The sequence below is a fragment of the Notolabrus celidotus genome, chromosome 9 (genome assembly GCF_009762535.1).
Source record: "Notolabrus celidotus isolate fNotCel1 chromosome 9, fNotCel1.pri, whole genome shotgun sequence".
Taxonomy (NCBI): domain Eukaryota; kingdom Metazoa; phylum Chordata; class Actinopteri; order Labriformes; family Labridae; genus Notolabrus; species Notolabrus celidotus.
In genome coordinates, this window is record NC_048280.1 from 5,791,063 (window position 1) to 5,811,790 (window position 20,728).

At 42.2% G+C, this 20,728-nt stretch overlaps 1 protein-coding gene across 1 annotated transcript in view; it reads right to left on the minus strand.

Annotated features, from left to right (window-relative positions):
* LOC117819050 (calcium/calmodulin-dependent protein kinase type II subunit delta-like) overlaps positions 1-20,126 on the minus strand; it is a 134,381-nt gene extending 114,255 nt beyond the window's left edge. Inside the window, exons 1-2 of the mRNA XM_034692253.1 lie at positions 19,799-20,126; positions 9,934-10,028 (exon numbers count right to left, since the gene is read on the minus strand). Of these exons, the coding sequence (XP_034548144.1) occupies positions 9,934-10,028; positions 19,799-19,860 (157 nt within the window). The 5' untranslated portion in view covers positions 19,861-20,126. The remainder of the gene's footprint in view (positions 1-9,933; positions 10,029-19,798) is intronic.
* Between the last annotated feature and the right edge of the window lie 602 nt (positions 20,127-20,728).

Below are 20,728 nucleotides of genomic sequence, written 5' to 3' on the forward strand. Positions count from 1 at the left end.
CAGCTTCTACTTTAACCTGTCTTTTAACTGCATAAAGGAGTAAAGGATGTACGTTCTGTTGCCACCTGTGCAAAACAGACCGACATCTGAGTCAGCGCAAAATCATGGTTCAAGTATTTAGACTAAAATAAAGAGGAAATGTTCTCCAGTTGTAGCTCTTATGGATTATTGAAAGAGTTTGGAGTGCAGTTAACTGAGTGCATCACAGTCTCAGCTCTGAGTCTGAATATCCGTGTGTCAGAGGAAGAGAGAAAGAGAGTCAGATGAGTGTCCCGTGCTAAAGGCATGTAGGCGTACAGGCGCATGGCCCTCAGCTGCCAAGTGCCTGGGGTGCCTTCTCTCGCATGACCCCTCCCTCCCCTCGGCTACCGTCTCCATCTGCCGGTCCTAAACAAACACTCCTCTTTAAGTAGCTGCGAGCGGGACTCCGAGCCCACCAACCTTACCTGCTACCTCTCAGATAACATCAACAAAACTTAAATTCTGCTTCTAAATAAGAGCAGCGAGTCATCACGAGTGCCATAAAAACCTGGCAGCAGCAGCCCATGTCGGATAGGTCATGGAGCTATAAATAGGACCTGGAGTAGAAGTAGTATGCAGCAGCTCGAACGTTGCTTTGCTGTTTCGCAGAGCACGGCTCATCCATTAGTAAGGAGCGCAGCACAAGCCTCGCGCACCACCCAGTCAGGTCAGATCAGTCCTCCTATCAGATGTACAAGCAGGGAGATTATAACGTGGAGCAGGAAGACGGTGGAAACACTACAGGCAGCTGCACTCCATGATAAAACCAACAGAGAGATATATAAGGCCAATGATAGCACTTCCTTTAGGGGAATTATTCAATCTGTGTGTTTCTCTCTTTCTGTTTTGTTTGGGTCTCATCAAGCTAATCACCGGATGATTCGTTAGCTTCTTGCTAATAGCATCAGGATAATCTAGGATGAGTTTAATCTCATTAAAAGCTTCTGACTGTGCTGACATAGAGTTCAAATGTGATAAAACTGCTGCCGTGTATGAAGGGACGCAGCATTCAAAGACAGAAATGTAATGTTAGTGGTAGTTTGAGGACTTTGTATTAGAAAAATGAGATTTCTTTGCTTTCATGTGGAGGAAAAATATGATAAAAGAGCCCACTGTTGATTTGTTCCTGAAGTTAGGGACACACATTTTTTGCAACAGATTACATTCCTAAAGTTGGAATATTTCTTTACAGCAGCACAAAAACAGAAAGCTGACATTCTTTACATTCCCTTAAAGGCCCTGGGAACCCAAATCAACAAAAGCATTCTACCATTTGTAATTACTAAAAACTATGTCAAAATATCAGAACTCAACTTCAACACATTTTTCAAATATGTTCAGTTTCGTTTTTGAACACGTTTTCACACTTGGTTTTAAGGGGGGTGGTTTAACCTGATATCTATTACGTGATAAATATCAAACTAATCAGAAATGCAACACTGAGTCACGTGCACACATGCTCAACAAAACTACTTCGCTCCTGCTCAGACCGTCTCCTGACTCAGCTCCCCTCAGTGTTGTTTTAGCTGTTAGCTTGTTGTTTTCTACTGTCTATAATCTGTCTGTATAGCTGTCTCTCTGCTCTTTGCACCGCTGTGCTCATGTGTCCCTGTCTGCACATCCACCGTGAAGATGACAGCTTGTTGTCATTCTTTTATTTCACTAACTGCGGTGGATTTGGGGAAACTTTGGGACGCGGTTGAGTTGAGCCGTGGTCGAGTGGCTAAGGCAGTCCCGCAAATGCTCAGCTCATTTCCACAGGACTGGTTCACTAACTTTCCCCAGCACGGTCCACTAACTTTCCCCAGGACCAGTTCACTAACTTTCCCCAGGACCAGTTCACTAACTTTCCCCAGGACAGGTTTACTAACTTTCCCCTGGACCAGTTCACTAACTTTCCCCAGGACCGGTTCACTAACTGTCCCCTGGACCAGTTCACTAACTTTCCCCAGGACAGGTTCACTAACTTTCCCCTGGACCAGTTCACTAACTTTCCCCAGGACCGGTTCACTAACTCTTCCCAGGACCGGTTCACTAACTTTCCCCCGGACAGGTTCACTAACTCTCCCTAGGACCGGTTCACTAACTTTTCCCTGGACAGGTTCACTAACTTTCAACAGGACCAGTTCACTAACTTTCCCCAGGACAGGTTCACTAACTTTCCCCCGGACAGGTTCACTAACTCTCCCCAGGACAGGTTCACTAACTTTCCCCCGGACAGGTTCACTAACTCTCCCTAGGACCGGTTCACTAACTTTTCCCTGGACAGGTTCACTAACTTTCAACAGGACCGGTTCACTAACTCTCCCCAGGACCAGTTCACTAACTTTCCCCAGGACCGGTTCACTAACTGTCCCCTGGACCAGTTCACTAACTTTCCCCAGGACAGGTTCACTAACTTTCCCCTGGACCAGTTCACTAACTTTCCCCAGGACCGGTTCACTAACTCTTCCCAGGACCGGTTCACTAACTTTCCCCCGGACAGGTTCACTAACTCTCCCTAGGGACCGGTTCACTAACTTTTCCCTGGACAGGTTCACTAACTTTCAACAGGACCAGTCCACTAACTTTCCCCAGGACAGGTTCACTAACTTTCCCCCGGACAGGTTCACTAACTCTCCCCAGGACAGGTTCACTAACTTTCCCCCGGACAGGTTCACTAACTCTCCCTAGGACCCGTTCACTAACTTTTCCCTGGACAGGTTCACTAACTTTCAACAGGACCGGTTCACTAACTCTCCCCAGGACCAGTTCACTAACTTTCCCCAGGACAGGTTCACTAACTCTTCCCCGGACAGGTTCACTAACTTTCCCCAGGACCGCTTCACTAACTCTCCCCAGTACAGGTTCACTAACTTTATCAAGGACAGGTTCAAAAGGAGCTCCGATATTCTCCTGATCATTTGACATCTAAACAATCCGGTCTCTCTGTTCTGTTTCAGTCATATCATCACAACGTTGAGTTTCAGGGCTTTAAGTAATGATTATTTTCATTTTTAATGACTCTGTTACGTACTTGGACGATGAATGGATCGGTTGTCAGCTTGACAAATGTGAGAAAATGGATGAAGATGTGAATCACCGTTCCCTAAAGCCTGAGATTATGACCTAAAATGTTTTATCATGTCTAAAAACCCAAAGATAATCTGTGCACTCTTGTAGAGGAGTACAAAGAGAGAAGGAAAAATCCAGATTTGAGTAAATGGAATAATAGAAAATAGCTTCAGGCCATCATACTACCAATTTTTTATCATAATGACCCTGCATGACACATTTTCCTCTGATGATGGGATCTGTTCAGGACAGTCTTACTTCCTGTTGTCACTTAAAGTATGGTTGTGTTTATTGTATGTATACTAGGGATGTAAATTTCAAGTATTTTCCTTGATCTGTCTTTGGAAATGTTAACGATCAATTATCAATTAACCATTAAATAAAAACGTAAACCTTTTTTCGATGTCAAAAACGTTGCCAAATATGTATTTACCCCTGAATCAAATTTTTCTTCAGGACATAATGTATATAACTGACAGTATTGAATATCTATGGATCATATTGAGGTGTTGAAAATGTTAAACACGCTGAATATCAACATGTGGAGCAGGCTCATAATCCCCGCGGACACAAAGTCATAAAAGTGAAGGCTCAGACTTCAACAAGGGAACTGAACAGAAACATATTTCAGACTCACAGTGTCCAGTTTTCTGTCTACTCGTTCTTATTGAGAAAAATAAACATGTGAACGCGGTCAGGTGTCAGCTGGTCATTGAAACCATGTGTCATTGAAATGATGTTAGCTGGTCCTTTTGTGGCAGGGCTGAAATGCAGTGGAAATGTGTTTTTGGTGATAAAGTTCATTTTCAAGGCAAAGAGGGACTTTGCAATTAATTGCAGTTGAGCTGATCACTCCTCATAACATTCTGGAGTATATGCAAATTGCCATTATAAAAACTGAAACAGCAGACTTTGTGAAAATTAATAGTTGTGTCATTCTCAAAACTTTTGGCCATGACTATACTCTTCTTTCTGTCCAGTGTATCTGAGTAAACAGGTAACAGGTCTAAATACTTTCATTGGATGTATTACAGGGAAATGGTACCAACATATTCACATGTTTTCAACTCGCTATAAGTTCCTCTGCTGCTTCATCACTCTGTCTGGTGTCTCTCCATGTTTATGCAGCCTTGGAAAGAGTAGCACTTGAGCTTCTCCGCTGTGCGCAACACCTTCAGTCAGCTGATTCACATCGAAACATGCTTTAAAGTTAAAACACCTCCCTGATAGCTGAAAGGAATATAAGACCACATGACATCTGTTCCACTTGATAGAGAATCGAAACAAAAAGATGTGTTCGAGTAAGTTCTTAACAATCAATTAATCGATGCTCGATTAATTGTTGACATCCCTAATGTGTACCCGTCTCATCACTATCCTCTCTCTTTCTTCATCTCCCTCTATCCCTCCTTCCAACCCCAACACGGTCTCAGCAGATGTGTGTCTAACATGAGTCTGGTCCTGCTGGAGGTTTCTGCCTGTTAAAGGAAGTTTGTCCTTGCCACTGTAACTTGCTAAATGCTGCAAAGTGCTCTGCTCATGGTGGATTAAGATGAGATCAGACTGAGTCCTGTCTGTAAGATGGGACTGGATCTGATCCTGTCTTGATGTTGGGTCTTTGTCAATAATAGAACAGAGTACAGTCTAGATCTGCTCTGTTTGTAAAAAGTCTTGAGCTAAGGATTATTGTGATTTGGTGCTTTATAAATAAAGATTGATTGACATAAACAGTATATCTTAACTTTGTAACTGAGTCTATGTGCCAACTGATTTCCTCTCAAACTACTTCACACTGAATTTGTGCCTCAGCAGCGAACAGAGCCCGTCTCCGTACACGGTCTGCACACAGTTCTGGTATTCAAAGAATTTTTTAATGCTAACTATTAACGACACAAAAAGGTTAACAGACAGATCATGTGTTCCTGATTGAGACAAACAGATATGACCGGACATTCAAGGCTGATGCCCTCTGCTAATGCCTGTTAAAATGCCTGCTCCACCACACTCCACATATCACACACAGGCGGAGGGCGTGTGTGTGTGTGTGTGTGTGTGGGAGGACAGAGTAACAGTCAAGTGACAGCGTGGTGCCACCTGGCAGGGCCTCGGCAGCGGGGCTCCGGTTACGGGGCTGGAGAGGCAGCAGGAGATTTACGCGGGGCAAGTGTTGGTGCTCAGAGCCACAGCGAGCTCTGTGCTGCCCGATCACTCCTCATGGCCGTGGCATTTAGCCTTGGCTTTGGCCTAAACCGTTACTGGCTGCACAGCATGTGACAGCACTTTAGGTGCCACAAAGGTCTGCTGCTTTAATTCAGTAAAACATTAAAGGGTAGAAGGTGTGACGATCCTGAGAGACGTCATTCATTTGAAGCTTTTTAATCAAACTTTCATTAAATGCTTTTTCAAATAAAACCTCAAAATGCACTTTTATATTTTTGGCTTTGCAGGAGGAGTTTTAATATTTTAAATCTTAAACCTTTCCTATTAAACTTTATGTGTTTTACTATTTTATCATCCTGTTGTCTTTAAATTAATGTTTGCATTGTTTATGTTTTTGTGTGTGCTTAATGTTTGATTGTTTTGCATCTTCCATGTTTTAAACATGCTTTTTAAAATAAAGTTGGGGGCACTGGTGGCCTAGCGGTCCAAGCGCCCCACATACAGAGGCTACAGTCCTCGTCACAGAGGTCACCGGTTCGATTCCCGGCCGGTTGACCATCTCCTGCATGTCTTCCCCCGCTCTCTACTCCCCACATTTCCTGTCTCTCTTCAGCTGTCCTATCAAATAAAGGCAAGAAGGCCAAAAATATAACTTAAAAAATAAAATAAAATAAAGTTGGATCAGACTGGATTGGAAAATGAGTGTAACTGCACATGGAGGTGAAAATCCTTTGCACTGAACTGAGAGACTTCTACAGTGCAATGCATATTCACAAAGGGATGAAACACTTTTACAAAGTTGGAGACAAATTTACATTTTAGAAAACATTTTTTCATTTTATAAAACAAAATTACATTAAGGAAACACTTTTAATAAATTTACATTTGAGAAAACAAATTTACAAAATCATTTTTGAGTCATTTTTTGATTTATCACAATTTTTTTCAAATTTCAAATGGCTGATGTTTTAAATTTACACATCAGATCAAGCTGTGATTGGCTGGATTACTTTATGAGGTTGTCCACTTTTCATCTGAACTATAATGAGTCAGTGGAAACTGAGATTTCTTCAGCATCTCTGATTGAAAATATCCAGAATTATCTCTACTTTTCAAATCTCATTTGGCTTTTATTTTGAAAGGACACAACAGAATGACCTGTGATTGGCAGGACAGTGCGTATCTCTCCGCCATAACAAACCCCTGACTCGATCACTTCTGGTATTTGGAACTTTCCTTTTCCAGTTTGCTAATGTAAATTTGTCTCCAGCTTTGAAAAGTGTTTCATCCTTTTTAAAAAAAAAAAAAGCATTGCACTTTCCAGTCACTGTAGACTCCAGTTACCAGAGGAACTCTCAATGTGTGCTTCAGTAATGTTCCTTGATGAGAAATCTTGAGTGTTCCCCTAACCTCTCTCTTTGACACTGACCAGGGGGCAGCAGTTGCAAGCATTAACGAATAACTTAATTAATCAGTCTTCTCTGTGATGGTCTAGTTTGCCTTTGTCGATCATAAAGAAGCATCACCATTCATTTTAACCTCACTAAAGGAGCTGTAACAGCATCATTTAAGAACAACAGAGATCAAGTGAATCAACACAGCAGTAATGAAGCCTGAAGTTTGCTTTGACTGTCTTCTTTGGTATGACAAAGTAAGTATCAGGTTGATACTTTAAAAGTTCACTGACGCAAAAAAAAAGTAGAAAAACTGCCGAAAAAGTCGAAATGTTAGAACGTTGTCTAGAAGACATTTGAGACTTCGTACAACACAAGTGAAGATCCAAAGAGCAGAAAACAACCTGAGTGATTGCCGAAAAAACACAGCGTCAAGTCCGACAGTGTCTTTTCAAAATGAAGAGCAAATACCCCGAAGAAGGAAAAGAAACAATTCTGATATCAAGAAGAGGACGAACAATACGTACTAGTTCAGCTTCTATTAGAATGTGATTTAAAAGTGACATATTATGCACTTTTTCATCAAAATATATTGGTCTAAGAGGTCCCCAAAACATGTCTTTAAAGTTTATGCTCAAAAAAACACTTTGAAATCAGGTTTTGGTCTGCCTGTAAACCCTCTTTTTCAGCCCTGCTCAGAACAGGCTGTTTTCTGTGTCTGTGCCTTTAAATGAGAATGAGCTCTCTGACCACGCCCCCTCAGGAAGTGGATGTGGCCTCGGCTCTCCAGCACGTTGATCTAATGTTTACATGTTGGCTGCATATACATGGCTGCTCACAGACCCGCGTTACTTCAACCCTCTGAATCTGATCCAGAATCTGATCCTGACGGAGAGGCGCCTGCAGCAGGACCTTTCTGAACGATTGGTCACAGATTTAATGTTTCTTGTTGTTTTATTTGTCAGTATGTAGACGTGTGTCTTGGTACACAGCGACGAACGTGTAGCTATGTGGCTATGCTAACTAGCGCTAGCACTTTTCCATGACAAATAAAAATCATCCACTAGATCTTCAAATCTGCAGACGTGGGGAGTAAAACCGACCTTTGTGTTTATTAAGACAGCCTACAAACTAGCATGCCTCCCTCTTAAGCTCCTTGTTACCACACACGTGTGCAGGTAATGAAAAACAGAGGAGGGGTTGAGTTGTATTTTATACAGTCTATGGGCTGAACAAGCTCAGAGCTCTGACTTCCATTACAGACCGGATGTCGTTGTGACGTATGAAAAACACTGAAAACTGAAACAGCTTGTTTCACACACATTTACAGAAAGGTGGAGAAATCAGAACAGGGGCAGAATGGATTTTTTTCATTTTCAGGGGGTTTGTAGACATGCCAGGGAAACATATTTCAGGTAGAGAACCATTAAAAAGTCGATTTTGCATGATATGTCACCTTTAAGATTACCTGCAGTTACCACTTATCACCACAGGGGCCGCCAAAGAGAACAAACTGAGATCTGAAAGATTGCTTCATTAACACAAAGCACTTTCCCAGAGTCCAGTTTTTAGAGTTGGCTCATGCTCTTGTTGATGAACTTGTGTTTAAGCCATTAAATGTTTCACTGATACAATTTCTGTTTTTTTAATTTTCTAATTCATTGATTTTTTTTATTTAATTGATTGAAAGGTTTGTCTGTTAGTCTCATTTAAAGAAAGCCCAACTTCACTGATCCAATGTAAAAAAAAACGCTTCTACATATTGTTTGTTTTATTGATGACTCCTCTAGGTAGTCTGTCACTCCTCACCTTTTCATCTGTATCTCAAAAATGTCTGAAAAGACTTCAAAGAGACGTCTGACAAAATCCTTTTCCTTTCACAAACTCCAACACTCTTCACATTCCTCACATTTAAGAAGCCAGCAGCAAAAAAGGAAGTGTTTAATTCAAACTTTTCATTTTCTGTTGTGCCACTTTAACACTTATCAGTGCCGCTCTGGCTGACAGAGTATGATAAAAGCTGTGATTTCTTCTGCTGTAGCTGCTCATTTGTCCTGGTCTTTTGTTAAAGTGGCCCCTGTGTGATAAAAAGTTGTCCCACGCAGCACCATCTGAGAGAGTAATACTGTTAGATATCTCTTATGTAACTGTCTGCACTGTGGGTGTGGAGGTGACCACTGGGATGAAGAAACTATGAATAAATTGATACTATTGCACAGTTACACATTAGGGCTTTTATATGCCGCTGTTTCAAGGCGGGATAATTGTGCACCTGTTACGCCTCGTCTGCAATGTGCGACGTACGGAGGCGTGATAGTGGGGCGAAGCTGTTCTGCTTCTGAGGTAGTAGCAGAGACGTGATGTGGGGAAGACGGTGGCAATGTGCAGCGTCCGGAGCCAGAAGGGCTCTGCGTGTGTGTGTGTGTGTGTGTGTGCATGAGGAGCTCCCACTGTGTGCTTCCGCAACGCCATAATGCAATGTGAAATCACCCCCTGGGACATCAATATTTCGCTGCTGCAGAGTTCAGGGTATGAGTGCACGGCGTGAAGGCCGAGGAGCTGCATTATAGAGCTGTGGTGGATCTGCAAGGTCGTACTTCCACCAGATCTGTGTCCGGTCCATCTCTGATCCGCTGCAGTCCTGCTGGAGTCATGTAACTGAGGTTTCCCGTGGTAGTTACTGTATCAACGATTCTCCTCCTCCTCTCCTAATCCATGTTGTCTTCATGGTCCTCTGAAAACCTCTGACCTGTTGACTTCAGGCCTGGCTCCGTCTGATCTGGAGGGCTCTGACCAGCCGGAATGCAACGGAGCAGATCCAGTGGAAGTTAACACATTGACTAGAATAGAAACCTATCAGATGCAGTGCTTGGATGGATCGGATATGGACCAGACATGGGTCTGGTGGAATTTGACTCATGCAGTCCCTTTAAAAAATAATGCAGCAGGTGTCAGGTTGCTTTTTAGACCAACCCCAACCAGAACCCCCCAGCAGGTGAGAGGTGGGGTGCACAAACACGGACCAGAAAGGTAGAAACAAACAACCATTCACACAAACACTCACACAACAGAGTGGATCCAGTACAAGATAACACATTGACTAAAATAAAAACCAGATCTGGTGCCCTGACGGACCAGAAATAGACCGGACATGGATCTGGTAGAATTTGTCTGTAAGCAGCAAACAAACAAAATTAAAGCTCTCCTTCTTTTTATTTTCAGAAAGACAGTAGGTACAAATAACTGGTCTCACCTCCAGATCAGTTTGTGTGGTGCTACAATCCTGATGCATGGATGTGCTTACCTCTTGCAGATAACTTTTTGGTGTTGATTATTTTGGCAGCATACTCCTGTCCTGTGCACAGCTTCACACATCTGCGCACCACTGAAAAGGCTCCCCTGAAAAACACAGAAAGAACATCTTTAAGCTTTGCTGCATTACAATCAGTGGAAAACTTTTACACACCACAGACAAACAGAGCGTCTGCACGTCTGCTCTGTCCTCATGACTGAAAAATAGAGACAGCATCTAAACGACTACAGCTCAGGTTTTGCAGAGAATATTTTCCTGCAAAGCGAGCACATTCGACGCCCGGTGCAGAACAGACCTGATGTCACATGCCCACATGTTGCCTCCAGCTAGCTGCACTGGAAGACCATGCTGCCAGGATGTGTCTCCTTAATAGGTCCCCGTGAGGTACGGGGAACCTAGTCAGCATGTTCTAAATAACACACACATGTGGGATGTGAGGAATAAAAGGCTAAAACAGGAAGCAACACAAACACTTTCTTACTTGTTATGCAGCTGTATTAGATGGTTGATTCTGATTGGTCAAAACCCCAAAAAGAACAGTGAGTCTGACAACCTGATCACAAAGTCATAGCCAATCAATCAATCAATCAATCTTTATTTATATAGCGCCAAATCACAACAAACATTATCTCAAGACTCTTACAAACAGAGCAGGTCTAGACCGTATTCTATGTCAAATTATGAACAGAGACCCAACCTTAATCCACCAACAGCACCATTTCAACATCATTCAGTATTTTCTTATTTCAAGAAATAACTGAACATACATGCTAAATAGTTTTGGGTCTGTTTTTGTAAAATAATGGTAAAATATGACATCAAACAAACATAGCATTGAAACATAAATATGTTAAAATATAAGAAGAAAAAAAGTCAAATAAAAAAAAAAAAATCATTAAAATTCAGTTTGTTAAAGCTGCTGTGAGGAACTTTTGATTTACATCAATTTTGGCGCCCCATTGTGGACAAAGTGATATCTCTTATCTCTTGTTCTGTACATGCAAACGTAGTGTTTTCAACAAAAACCTCACCCTGCTGTCTTTTAACAGCCAGATTTATCACTCAATGTGATTATTTGCCATGAAAACAGCCGAGAAAGGGTGTTTCTAAAGCCAAATGTCGATCATGTGGTCTGACACCTACCCCCTTCTGAGTGGTTTAAGGCATTAAAAATGACAACAGAGAAGGTATCAGTGTTGTTGTTTATGGTTTTGTTTGCTTTTGAAGGTCATAAAGAGGCATCAGTGTTGGTTTCAGTCTGTTTCTCAGCTGGTGAAAAACTCCTCATAGTGCCTTTAAAATAAATTAAAAGAAAATTATAAAAGTTTATTGAAAGTGGTAAAAGTTTGTAGTTCAAAGAAATAAAAACAATGTTGAAAAATGAGTTTGCATCCAATAGAGAGTAAAGGCTGATTTATACTTCTGCGTCTCCCCTACGCAGCAGGGGCTGACGCGGACATGAGCCCCACCTACTTATGCGTCGGTGTGTCCGTGTCGCGCAGCAATTCTCCGCCGAAATGCTTGAGGGCAGTGCGGTCTCTCTGATAGCCGGTCGCCTGCTTCCGGTCCCGCTACGATCTCTGTTTACTTTTCCACAGAGTTTCAGAGCGTGTTATGTTGATCTACAGCTGATACATGTTGCTGTTTATCATACAGACATGATTACATGAAGAATAGAGAGGAGGAGATGAAATACACGGCCGATGTGCGGCCGATGTCCGGGATCCCGGAAGTGATATGAATGCGGGAAAGACAAAGCTGCCGAGCGGACCAATCACAGAGCTTGCGGTCCGCGTCGGCTCTACGCGTAGTTACATTTTGGAGGAGGTGCACGTCAGCTACGTGCGTAGGCCTTGGCGTAGGTACGGGAGCTACACGGACCCCCAGCGTAGGGTATGCCGTCGATTCAACGCAGAAGTATAAATCAGCCTTAAGGCATTAAAAATGACAACAGAGAAGATATCAGTGTTGTTGTTTATGGTTTTGTTTGCTTTTGAAGGTCATAAAGAGGCATCAGTGTTGGTTTCAGTCTGTTTCTCAGCTGGTGAAAAACTCCTCATAGTGCCTTTAAAATAAATTAAAAGAAAATTATAAAAGTTTATTGAAAGTGGTAAAAGTTTGTAGTTCAAAGAAATAAAAACAATGTTGAAAAATGAGTTTGCATCCAATAGAGAGTAAAGCAGCGTACAAGAGGAATGTTCTAGTCTGGACTTTAAAAGAGACTTGAAGCACCTGTTGTGAGAGTCACTTGGTTAAATGTCCTTCTGCTAAAGGGAGTGAGAGAGCAGGCAGAGTTGGACGGTAGAAGGTGCAGGTTCTGTGCAGCAGTAAAGTCACTCTTGAACAAATTTGAATAAAGGTTATAAAAAGAAGCTTTTGCAATTTTAAAATAACATGGTAAAGAAATAGGACTTTACTTACATGCGTACTTACATAAACACACATACTTTTCTTACACCTCACTCACATTGCTTCCTACTTGTTCACTTTTGTTCTATTTTATGTTTATATGTCTATTTGTGACTGTAGTTTACATGTGTATGTGTTCCTGTTGGCGCCTCTTGGCCAGGTCATGTTTGTAAATGAGAACTGGTTCTCAAACACTTTTTACCTGGTAAAATAAACTAATAAACTCATTTTTCAACATTGTTTTTACTTCTTTGAACTACAAACTTCTACCACTTTCAATAAACTTTTATAATTTTCTTTTAATTTATTTTAAAGGCACTATGAGGAGTTTTTCACCAGCTGAGAAACAGACTGAAACCAACACTAATGCCTCTTTATGACCTTCAAAAGCAAAAAAACCCATAAACAACAACACTGATACCTTCTCTGTTGTCATTTTTAATGCCTTAAACCACTCAGAGGGGGTAGGTGTCAGACCACATGATTGACATTTGGCTTTAGAAACACCCTTTTTTGGCTCTTTTCATGGCAAATAATCACATTGAGTGATAAATCAGGCTGTTAAAAAACATTAGGGTGAGGTTTTTGTTGAAAACACTACGTTTGCATGTACAGAACAAGAGATAAGAGGTATCACTTTGTCCACAATGGGGCGCCAAAATTGATGTAAATCAAAAGTTCCTCACAGCAGCTTTAACAAACTGAATTTTAATGATTTTTTCTTTTTTTTTATTTGACCTTTTTTCTTCTTATATTTTAACATATTTATGTTTCAATGCTTATGTTTGTTTAATGTCATATTTTACCATTATTTTACAAAAACAGACCCAAAACTATTTAGCATGTATGTTCAGTTATATCTTGAAATAAGAAAATCCTGAATGATGTTGAAATGCTGCTGTTGGTGGATTAAGGTTGGGTCTCTGTTCATAATTTGACATAGAGTACGGTCTAGACCTGCTCTGTTTGTAAGAGTCTTGAGATAACGTTTGTTGTGATTTGGCGCTATATAAATAAAGATTGATTTGACCTTTTTTCTTCTTATATTTTAACATATTTATGTTTCAATGCTATGTTTGTTTAATGTCATATTTTACCATTATTTTACAAAAACAGACCCAAAACTATTTAGCATGTATGTTCAGTTAAAAAATAATAATAGGCTGAGAGAATCAAGAATCCGGCTTTAAAGTTCAAACAAACTTTGATTTGAAAGCATCCTGACTGGAAACAGTAAATATCTGGATTCAGAGAGCTGTTTGAAGGTTAGACGACAACACGCTGAGTACCTGAGGCCTTACCACAAAAACATCACCATCATCCTCCAGAAACAGACACACAAACCCTTCACAGCAAACATTCCCTCACTCTGCTGAGACGCTGCTTCACAGCTTTAGGTCAGCTCTATCATTTAGATCTGCCCCAGTCTTCAAGGTTGCCTGGTGCCACGGGTCTGCCTCCACGCTGGGGCAGATACAGACAGCCAGCGAGGTCAGGGTCATAGGTGAACTAAGAGAGAGCAGCTGACCTGAGGCTCAGAAGAAGAAGAGGAGGCCCCCCGGGGGAGAAACAAAACCCAGGAGAATCCAACAGCATCAACAACGAGGTGAGGAGAGTTTGAAATGCCTCAATTCAAGGTCTGTGATGGCGCTTCTCTCCTGCAACTCAGATCGAATCGAGGCCCCAAAGCAAGAATCCAGCTGACGCATGGTTGTGTTTAAACGTTGTATGGGCTACACTAGCAACCCACACACCCACACACACAAACACACACATAGAAAAGAAGTTAAACAAGGTAACGGATCATGAGTCACTGCTCTTCAAAGTTTTATGTCCAAGAAAGTGGATAAAAATGGACTTCACATTATTTTTGGAAACACCTTTAGAGTTCTGTAACAGGATAACTCTTGTGGTGTCACATGGTACCTGAGATGGATAAGAATAAGGGGATGTGAATCTCTTCTCCAAAGAGTAAAAAAAGTATTGATGCATGAAAAATCTAAGCTCCTCTGAAATGTCATTCCAGCAGCACATTTCAAACAAGTTAGGACAGAGACGGCGAAACACTGAAAAAGTCAAGTAATTCTAAAAAAGAAACACCTGGAGGGACGTCTCCCAACTAATGAGGTTAATGTGCAGCAGGTTAGTAACATGACTGGGCATAAAGAGGACACTCCAAAGAGGCTGAGTCACTCAGAAAAAGAAAGAGGGAAGAGGTTCACCCCTCTGTGAGAGACTGAGTGAGCAAAGAGTTCAACAGTTTCAGAATAATGTTCCTTTGTACGTTGGGCATCTCATCATCTGCAATTCATCATATTAATAAAAGATAGGAACATGTCCAGAAGACAATACTGGACGTCTGTGATCTGCAGGCCCTCTCAGGCAGCACTGTGTTAAAAAAACAAACAGACATGACTCTGTAGTGGAGGTCACTGCATGCGCTCAAAATCACAAAATCAGCTGTCTGTGAACACATCCACAAATGCAGATTAAAATAATGCCTTTCAAAGACATAACTGTATATTAATATGATCCAGGAAGGGCAGCAACTTCTCAAAACAAAGGCAAAGTGGAAATCTGTTCTGAGGTTCGACAAATCAAGATTTGGCATTCTCTTTGGAAATCATGGACACTGCATCCTCTATTGTAACGAGCAGAAGGACCACCCGGCTTGTTATCAGTGCACAGTTTTGAAGCCAGAGTCCATGCGGGGATGGGAATGCATAACGGCCAAATTCCACCAGATCTGTGTCCGGTCTGTCTCTGATCCGTCACAGCATCGGATCTGATAGGTTTCTATTCTAGTCAATGTGTTAACTTCCACTGGATCTGCCACATTGCGTTCTGGCTGCGTCTCTGACCCGGCAGATCAGAGCCCTCCGGATCAGAGACGCAAGACTTCTATTTTTACTGGATGCCGGAGCACGACGCATCAATCTCAACAGGGCAGATGGAGCGGTACAGGAAGTCAGGTTTCACCAAAACAAAATGAAAACATCCGGTTAATTTTCAGAATAAAACACTCTGTGTTATCACCAGATCGTATTTCACTTAACTACAACAACAAACCGCCATTATGAGCGGAGCCAGGCCTGGAGTCAACAGGTCAGAGGTTTTCAGAGGACCAGAAAGACAACATGGATGAGGAGAGGAGGAGGAGAATCCATGATTCAGTGATTAACGTGGGAAAACCTCGGTCACATGAGTCCAGCTGTCAAGCAATCCTGCTCCGTGCTGCGTTCTGAACACGCAACCAATGGGTATTGACGGACGAATGAGCACGGATCGGAGACGCACTGGACACGGATCTGGTGGAATCCAATGTAAGTGCCCATGGCATAGGTAACCTACCATCTGGGAAAGCACCATGAGTGCTGAAGAATTTCTACAGGTTTTGGAGCAATATATGCTGACAACCAGACGAATGCCCATTTCAGGTAAGACCTTACATATTTAAGAGAGACGACGCCAAACCACATTCTGCACGTGTTACAAGAGCATGGCTCTGTAGTAGAAGAGTCCAGGTGCTTAACTCCTGACTTGTCACCCACTTAAACATTTGGAGCATCATGACATGAAAAATACGACAAAGGAGACCCAGAACTGTTGAGAAGTGGATCAGGCCGAAACTCCAGGAACTGGTCTCCTCGGTATCCAAACTTTTCCAGAGTGTTGTTAAAGAAGAGGCGATGCAACACGATGGTAAACATGCCTATGTCCCAAGTTCTTTTGAAACGTGTTGTTGACATCAAATCTAAAATAAGAATACATTTTTTATAGAACAACATTTTTGATATGTTGCCTTTTTTCTGATTTAAGTTTCAAGTTTTTATCAGTACTTTACACACCATCCTTACTTCTCTTAAATTGTGGTTGTAGTATCTACTTGTTGTTTTTCTTTACTAGTATCCAGATCTATCTGTACAACTTTTGAAACCATACACCACAAATACCTCAAAAAGCTCTTTTACTTTTTGCTATAAAGCCTGATGGACTTTTGATAAACGCTCCAAACAGACTTAACCGAAGCACGCTGCTTAAATGTCAAGAGCCCTGCAAAGAAAGTGACACCATTAGAGAGCGAGCGCGCAACAATTAGCTCTCCTCAGACGTGGGATTAGTATTACAGAGTTACACTGAGGGTTATATCGTCAGGGTGCCAAGCCATTCACACCTGCGCTCTTCCCTTCAAGCTCTCGGTGACGGTGTGAATAAGAAGATTGGTCCTTGAGAGAAACTTTGCAATGCATGGTGTGCAGATAAGTCTCTCTCACACAGGGAGCTTCAAAGGCGGCGCTTTTCCACTGGAGTGTATTGTGGAGAGGCTCGAATTCATCCGAGCAACACGAGGGCCTGTGCGTTTGATCAACGCTTGAATTCTGCACAAATGTATTTTTTAATCAAGAGCTTGAAGTCTCACGGGCTTTGGGATATATTAGAGTTATGCAGTCAGAATCTTCCCTTCCAACAATATTTATTACTTATGGGATGAGATGAGCTGGGATATAACGTCATGAATCAGACTCATCCCTGTGTCTAATATTAATTTATAATAATAGATCAGCGTTGTATTTATGGTTGATACAGCCGGATGTATCATTCTGGGCTCGATATGGAGAACCCCATCTAAAACATGTGAAGAGAATAAAAAACACACACCTCCAGCAGGACTCAGAGGTGGTTCTAAAAATTCAGAGAGCAGCTGGAGCTTTGAATCACAACAGATCAGTGGATTCAAAAGGTGACCCAGTTTAGTGGCCAAAAAAACCAACATCTTCCTATGATAACTTTTCCTTCCATTACAGCTGAACTCCCCGTTCTGCTCGACTAAACATCCTGATTTAATGCTTGTACATGTTGCTTGGGCTGTTAGCCGTTTAATAAAGGACTAAGTGAGCACCTGATTTGTTCAGACTACAGTTAGCCTGTAACCCAAGCTCTGTACAGCACACTGAATCTAATTTGAAGTCTTCATTAGGAGTCCAGGATGTGAGGCAAAGATACAAGGTGCAGTGACTTTGTTCAGTGTTCACTATGAGTCTTGTTTCTTTTATTATTGAACTATATATTGTTTGACCAAGTGTGCACGTGCCATTGTCACATCGCAGGACGTGCATTGACCTCAAACACTTCATGCTGTCACCGCTTTCTGATTTTCTTCCAGTCTGTCTGACATCGCTTTAATGCAGCCCCTCTTTTCAATACCGCTGTGCATTCAGAGTTTGTGCAAAATGCAAACAACGGGCGCTGGTGGCCTAGCGGTCTAAGCGCCCCACGTATAGAGGCTACAGTCCTCATCGCAGTGGTCACCGGTTCCAATCCTAGCCGGTCGACCATTTGCTGCATGTCCACCCCCACTCTCTACTCCCCACATTTCCTGTCTCTCTTCAGCTGTCCTGTCAATAAATGCAAAAATGCCCAAAAACTATAATTTAAAAAAAAGGCAAATGCAAACAAGCACACCACGATGCTGCCGTCCAAACGCAATAACAAGAGATGGACTCAAAGATGATGTAGTCCTGCTCATCATGGTGCTAGCACAGACTGTATAAAATATGGACGTAGTATTCGTGACATCACCCATCTGTTTCTGAAGCGCTGTTTTGAGGCCAATCGGCGGCGGCAGCCATATTGCTGCTGTCGAGCGATCATGACGTAAAGAGGCGGGCTTTGAGCCTCCTAGCCAACAGCTGCAGTGTTCCTGCCTGTCAATCAAGTCAGCTGTGCCTCTCTTTGGAAGACTCATAATCTCAATATCTTTGAAAAAAATTCACCCCCTTGCAGTGTGTGCCGATAGACAAATGAGCTATCCAGACTACACTTGTCTTTTGTACCAGGCTGTAAACATGTTTATTTCTGCTGTAAAGATCGTCTTCTTTGAATTGGTGTGTATGTGGTTTCCGGTACTTCCAGAGCCAGCCTCAAGCGGCTCCTCAATGAACTGCAGTTTTAAGCACTTCTGCATTATGTTCATATTTTTTAGACTGGAGGTTGCCGCTTGAACTCAACCAAACTTCTGTCGAGCTAGTGTGAGGTAAAGAGGCGGGCTTTGAGCCTCCTCGCCAACAGCTACAGTGTTCCCGCCTGTCAGTCAAATCAGTCATGTCCTTAAATGGGCAAAACTTGTTATCTTAATATCTTCTGAACTGTCCTGTTAGAAAAAAAAATACAGTGTGTGCAGAGAGAGAAATGAGCTATCCTGACTACACTCCTTTTTTGAACCAGGCTGTAAACATGTTTATTAATGCTGTAAAGATCATCTCCTTTGAATGGGTGTGTATGTGGTTTCCAATGTTTTTGCAGCCAGCCTCAAGTGGACACTCGAGGAACTGCAGTTTCTAACACTTCTGCATTGGTTTTATATTTTGAGACCGGAGGTTGCCGCTTGGATTAAACAGCATCAGGGAGATGCATGATGTTGTAATGTAAACATGTCCGCCTGATGAAGACTGATTTCTCTATTGTCCTCCTCACTCCTCCGCCGGCTCCTGATGATATGATTACTGTGATGCTGTAATGAAGACTTACACTGCATGGCCAGGACTTAGTTTGAAGTCTGCACTGACCTTAACTGAACTATGTGTAACACCTGGTGGTTACTTCAGTACAGCTGAAGGGGTTCCTTTAGCAGAGGATGAAGAGAGGAAGGAGAGTCTTTACATAAAGTTTGAGAACATTTTCATCCCTCGGTGTGAGAGTCAAATTTTAATAAGGCATAAAAAGGACAGAAAGTTTACATGGGATGATATTACAGATCCATGAGAGCACATTCACAGGAGTTGGTGCCAGAATGACTTATCTTGTGTTATCTGCAGAACAAGCCTCCTCTGCAGAAACTTAGAGACTCCTCTTCGGCATCATGTGCAACGAAGAACTACTGGTTCTGCATAAAACATGGGAACATCTTGGGGGCATTAAATTAGAACTTTAAATAGAATAGTTGTAAAAGGAAAAAAAAAAGAGGTCAATGCAAATGAGGCATTCAAGAAGACAAAAAAAAATGCTGGAAAAGTGCATTTTTGGAGCATGAGGATGCGTTCAATTGCATTTACTTTAGTTTGGAGAGGTCTGGTCCTTAAACTGGCATGTGTGCAGGTGTAAAGGACGCAATATGCATGCATTTTAGATGACGTGCACATCACAAAAAACTACAAAAAATGTCAATTTTGGAGCAAACATGAAGAAAAACTTCAAGAGGGGAAGGCATGAGTTGGAGGGACTTAAAGAGAGAGAGGGAGAGGGAGAGGGAGAGAGAGAGCAGCGTATTTTGAGAGCTGTCATCCCTAAAAAAGCACACACACACACACACACACAACATTGCTGGCCTGCAGAGTCGCTCTGCTCTGCACTGCCTGGAAACCAATCTTCCCCCATATTTATCCATGTCTCACTTTAACACCACATCACCCAGAACTCCTCAAACACATGTCCAACAGCTGGTACTCACTTCCCCAGCTCCTCGTACAGCTGGTACTCGTCCGTGAATCTCGTGCAGGTTGTCGTGGCCATGTCGCTCCCCTGTCTCTCTCTCAGTCTGTCTTCTACTTTTGGCAGCTCCGGAGGAAAGGTGGCGCGCGCGTGTTTTTTTATTCTGGAGGTGAAGTTTGAGAGTGGAAGTGGGGGGGTGGGGTCCAGCCCAGCAGCTGCCCGGCCGGTGGAGCGGTGAAGTCAGGAGGGTTTGATATGGACGGAGGAAGCGACCAGGGGTGTGTGTTCTCTCTCTCTCTCGCTCTCGCGCTCTGTGTCTCTCTCCACTATCTGACAGCTGAACGCGCTCAAACGACATGTGGTCAAGGCAGCCAGCCTGGGGAGAGCTACTTCCGGTTTGGATTTTCAGAATAAAACAAAACTCGAAAAGTTCATCATCAGACATAATGTGTAATATTTCTAAAAATATGACTTAGTACTCCCAAAGTTAAGATTATTATACATATACTAAATTTTGTGCACAAGATAATTAACTTCTTCCATAAAAAAATGTAACTTCTCTTCAAATAATTAGCATTCTTGTCCTCATAAGCTTACAACTTGTTTGCACAAGATCAATCAATCAGTCAATCAATCAATCAATCAATCAATCAATCAATCAATCAATCAATCAATCAATCTTTATTTGTATAGCGCCAAATCACAATTATCTCAAGACGCTTTTACAAACATAGGAGGTCTAGACCACTCTATGTCAAATTATCCGTGAGACCCAACTTCAAGACAGGGTAAGACTCAGTCTGACCCCACCTTAATCCATCATGAGCATTGCACATCGCAGTATTTAGCTAGTTACAGTGGCGAGGAAAAACTTCCTTTTAACAGGCAGAAACCTCAGGCAGAACCAGACTCATGTTAGACAGCCATCATGCCTCGACCGAGTTGGGTC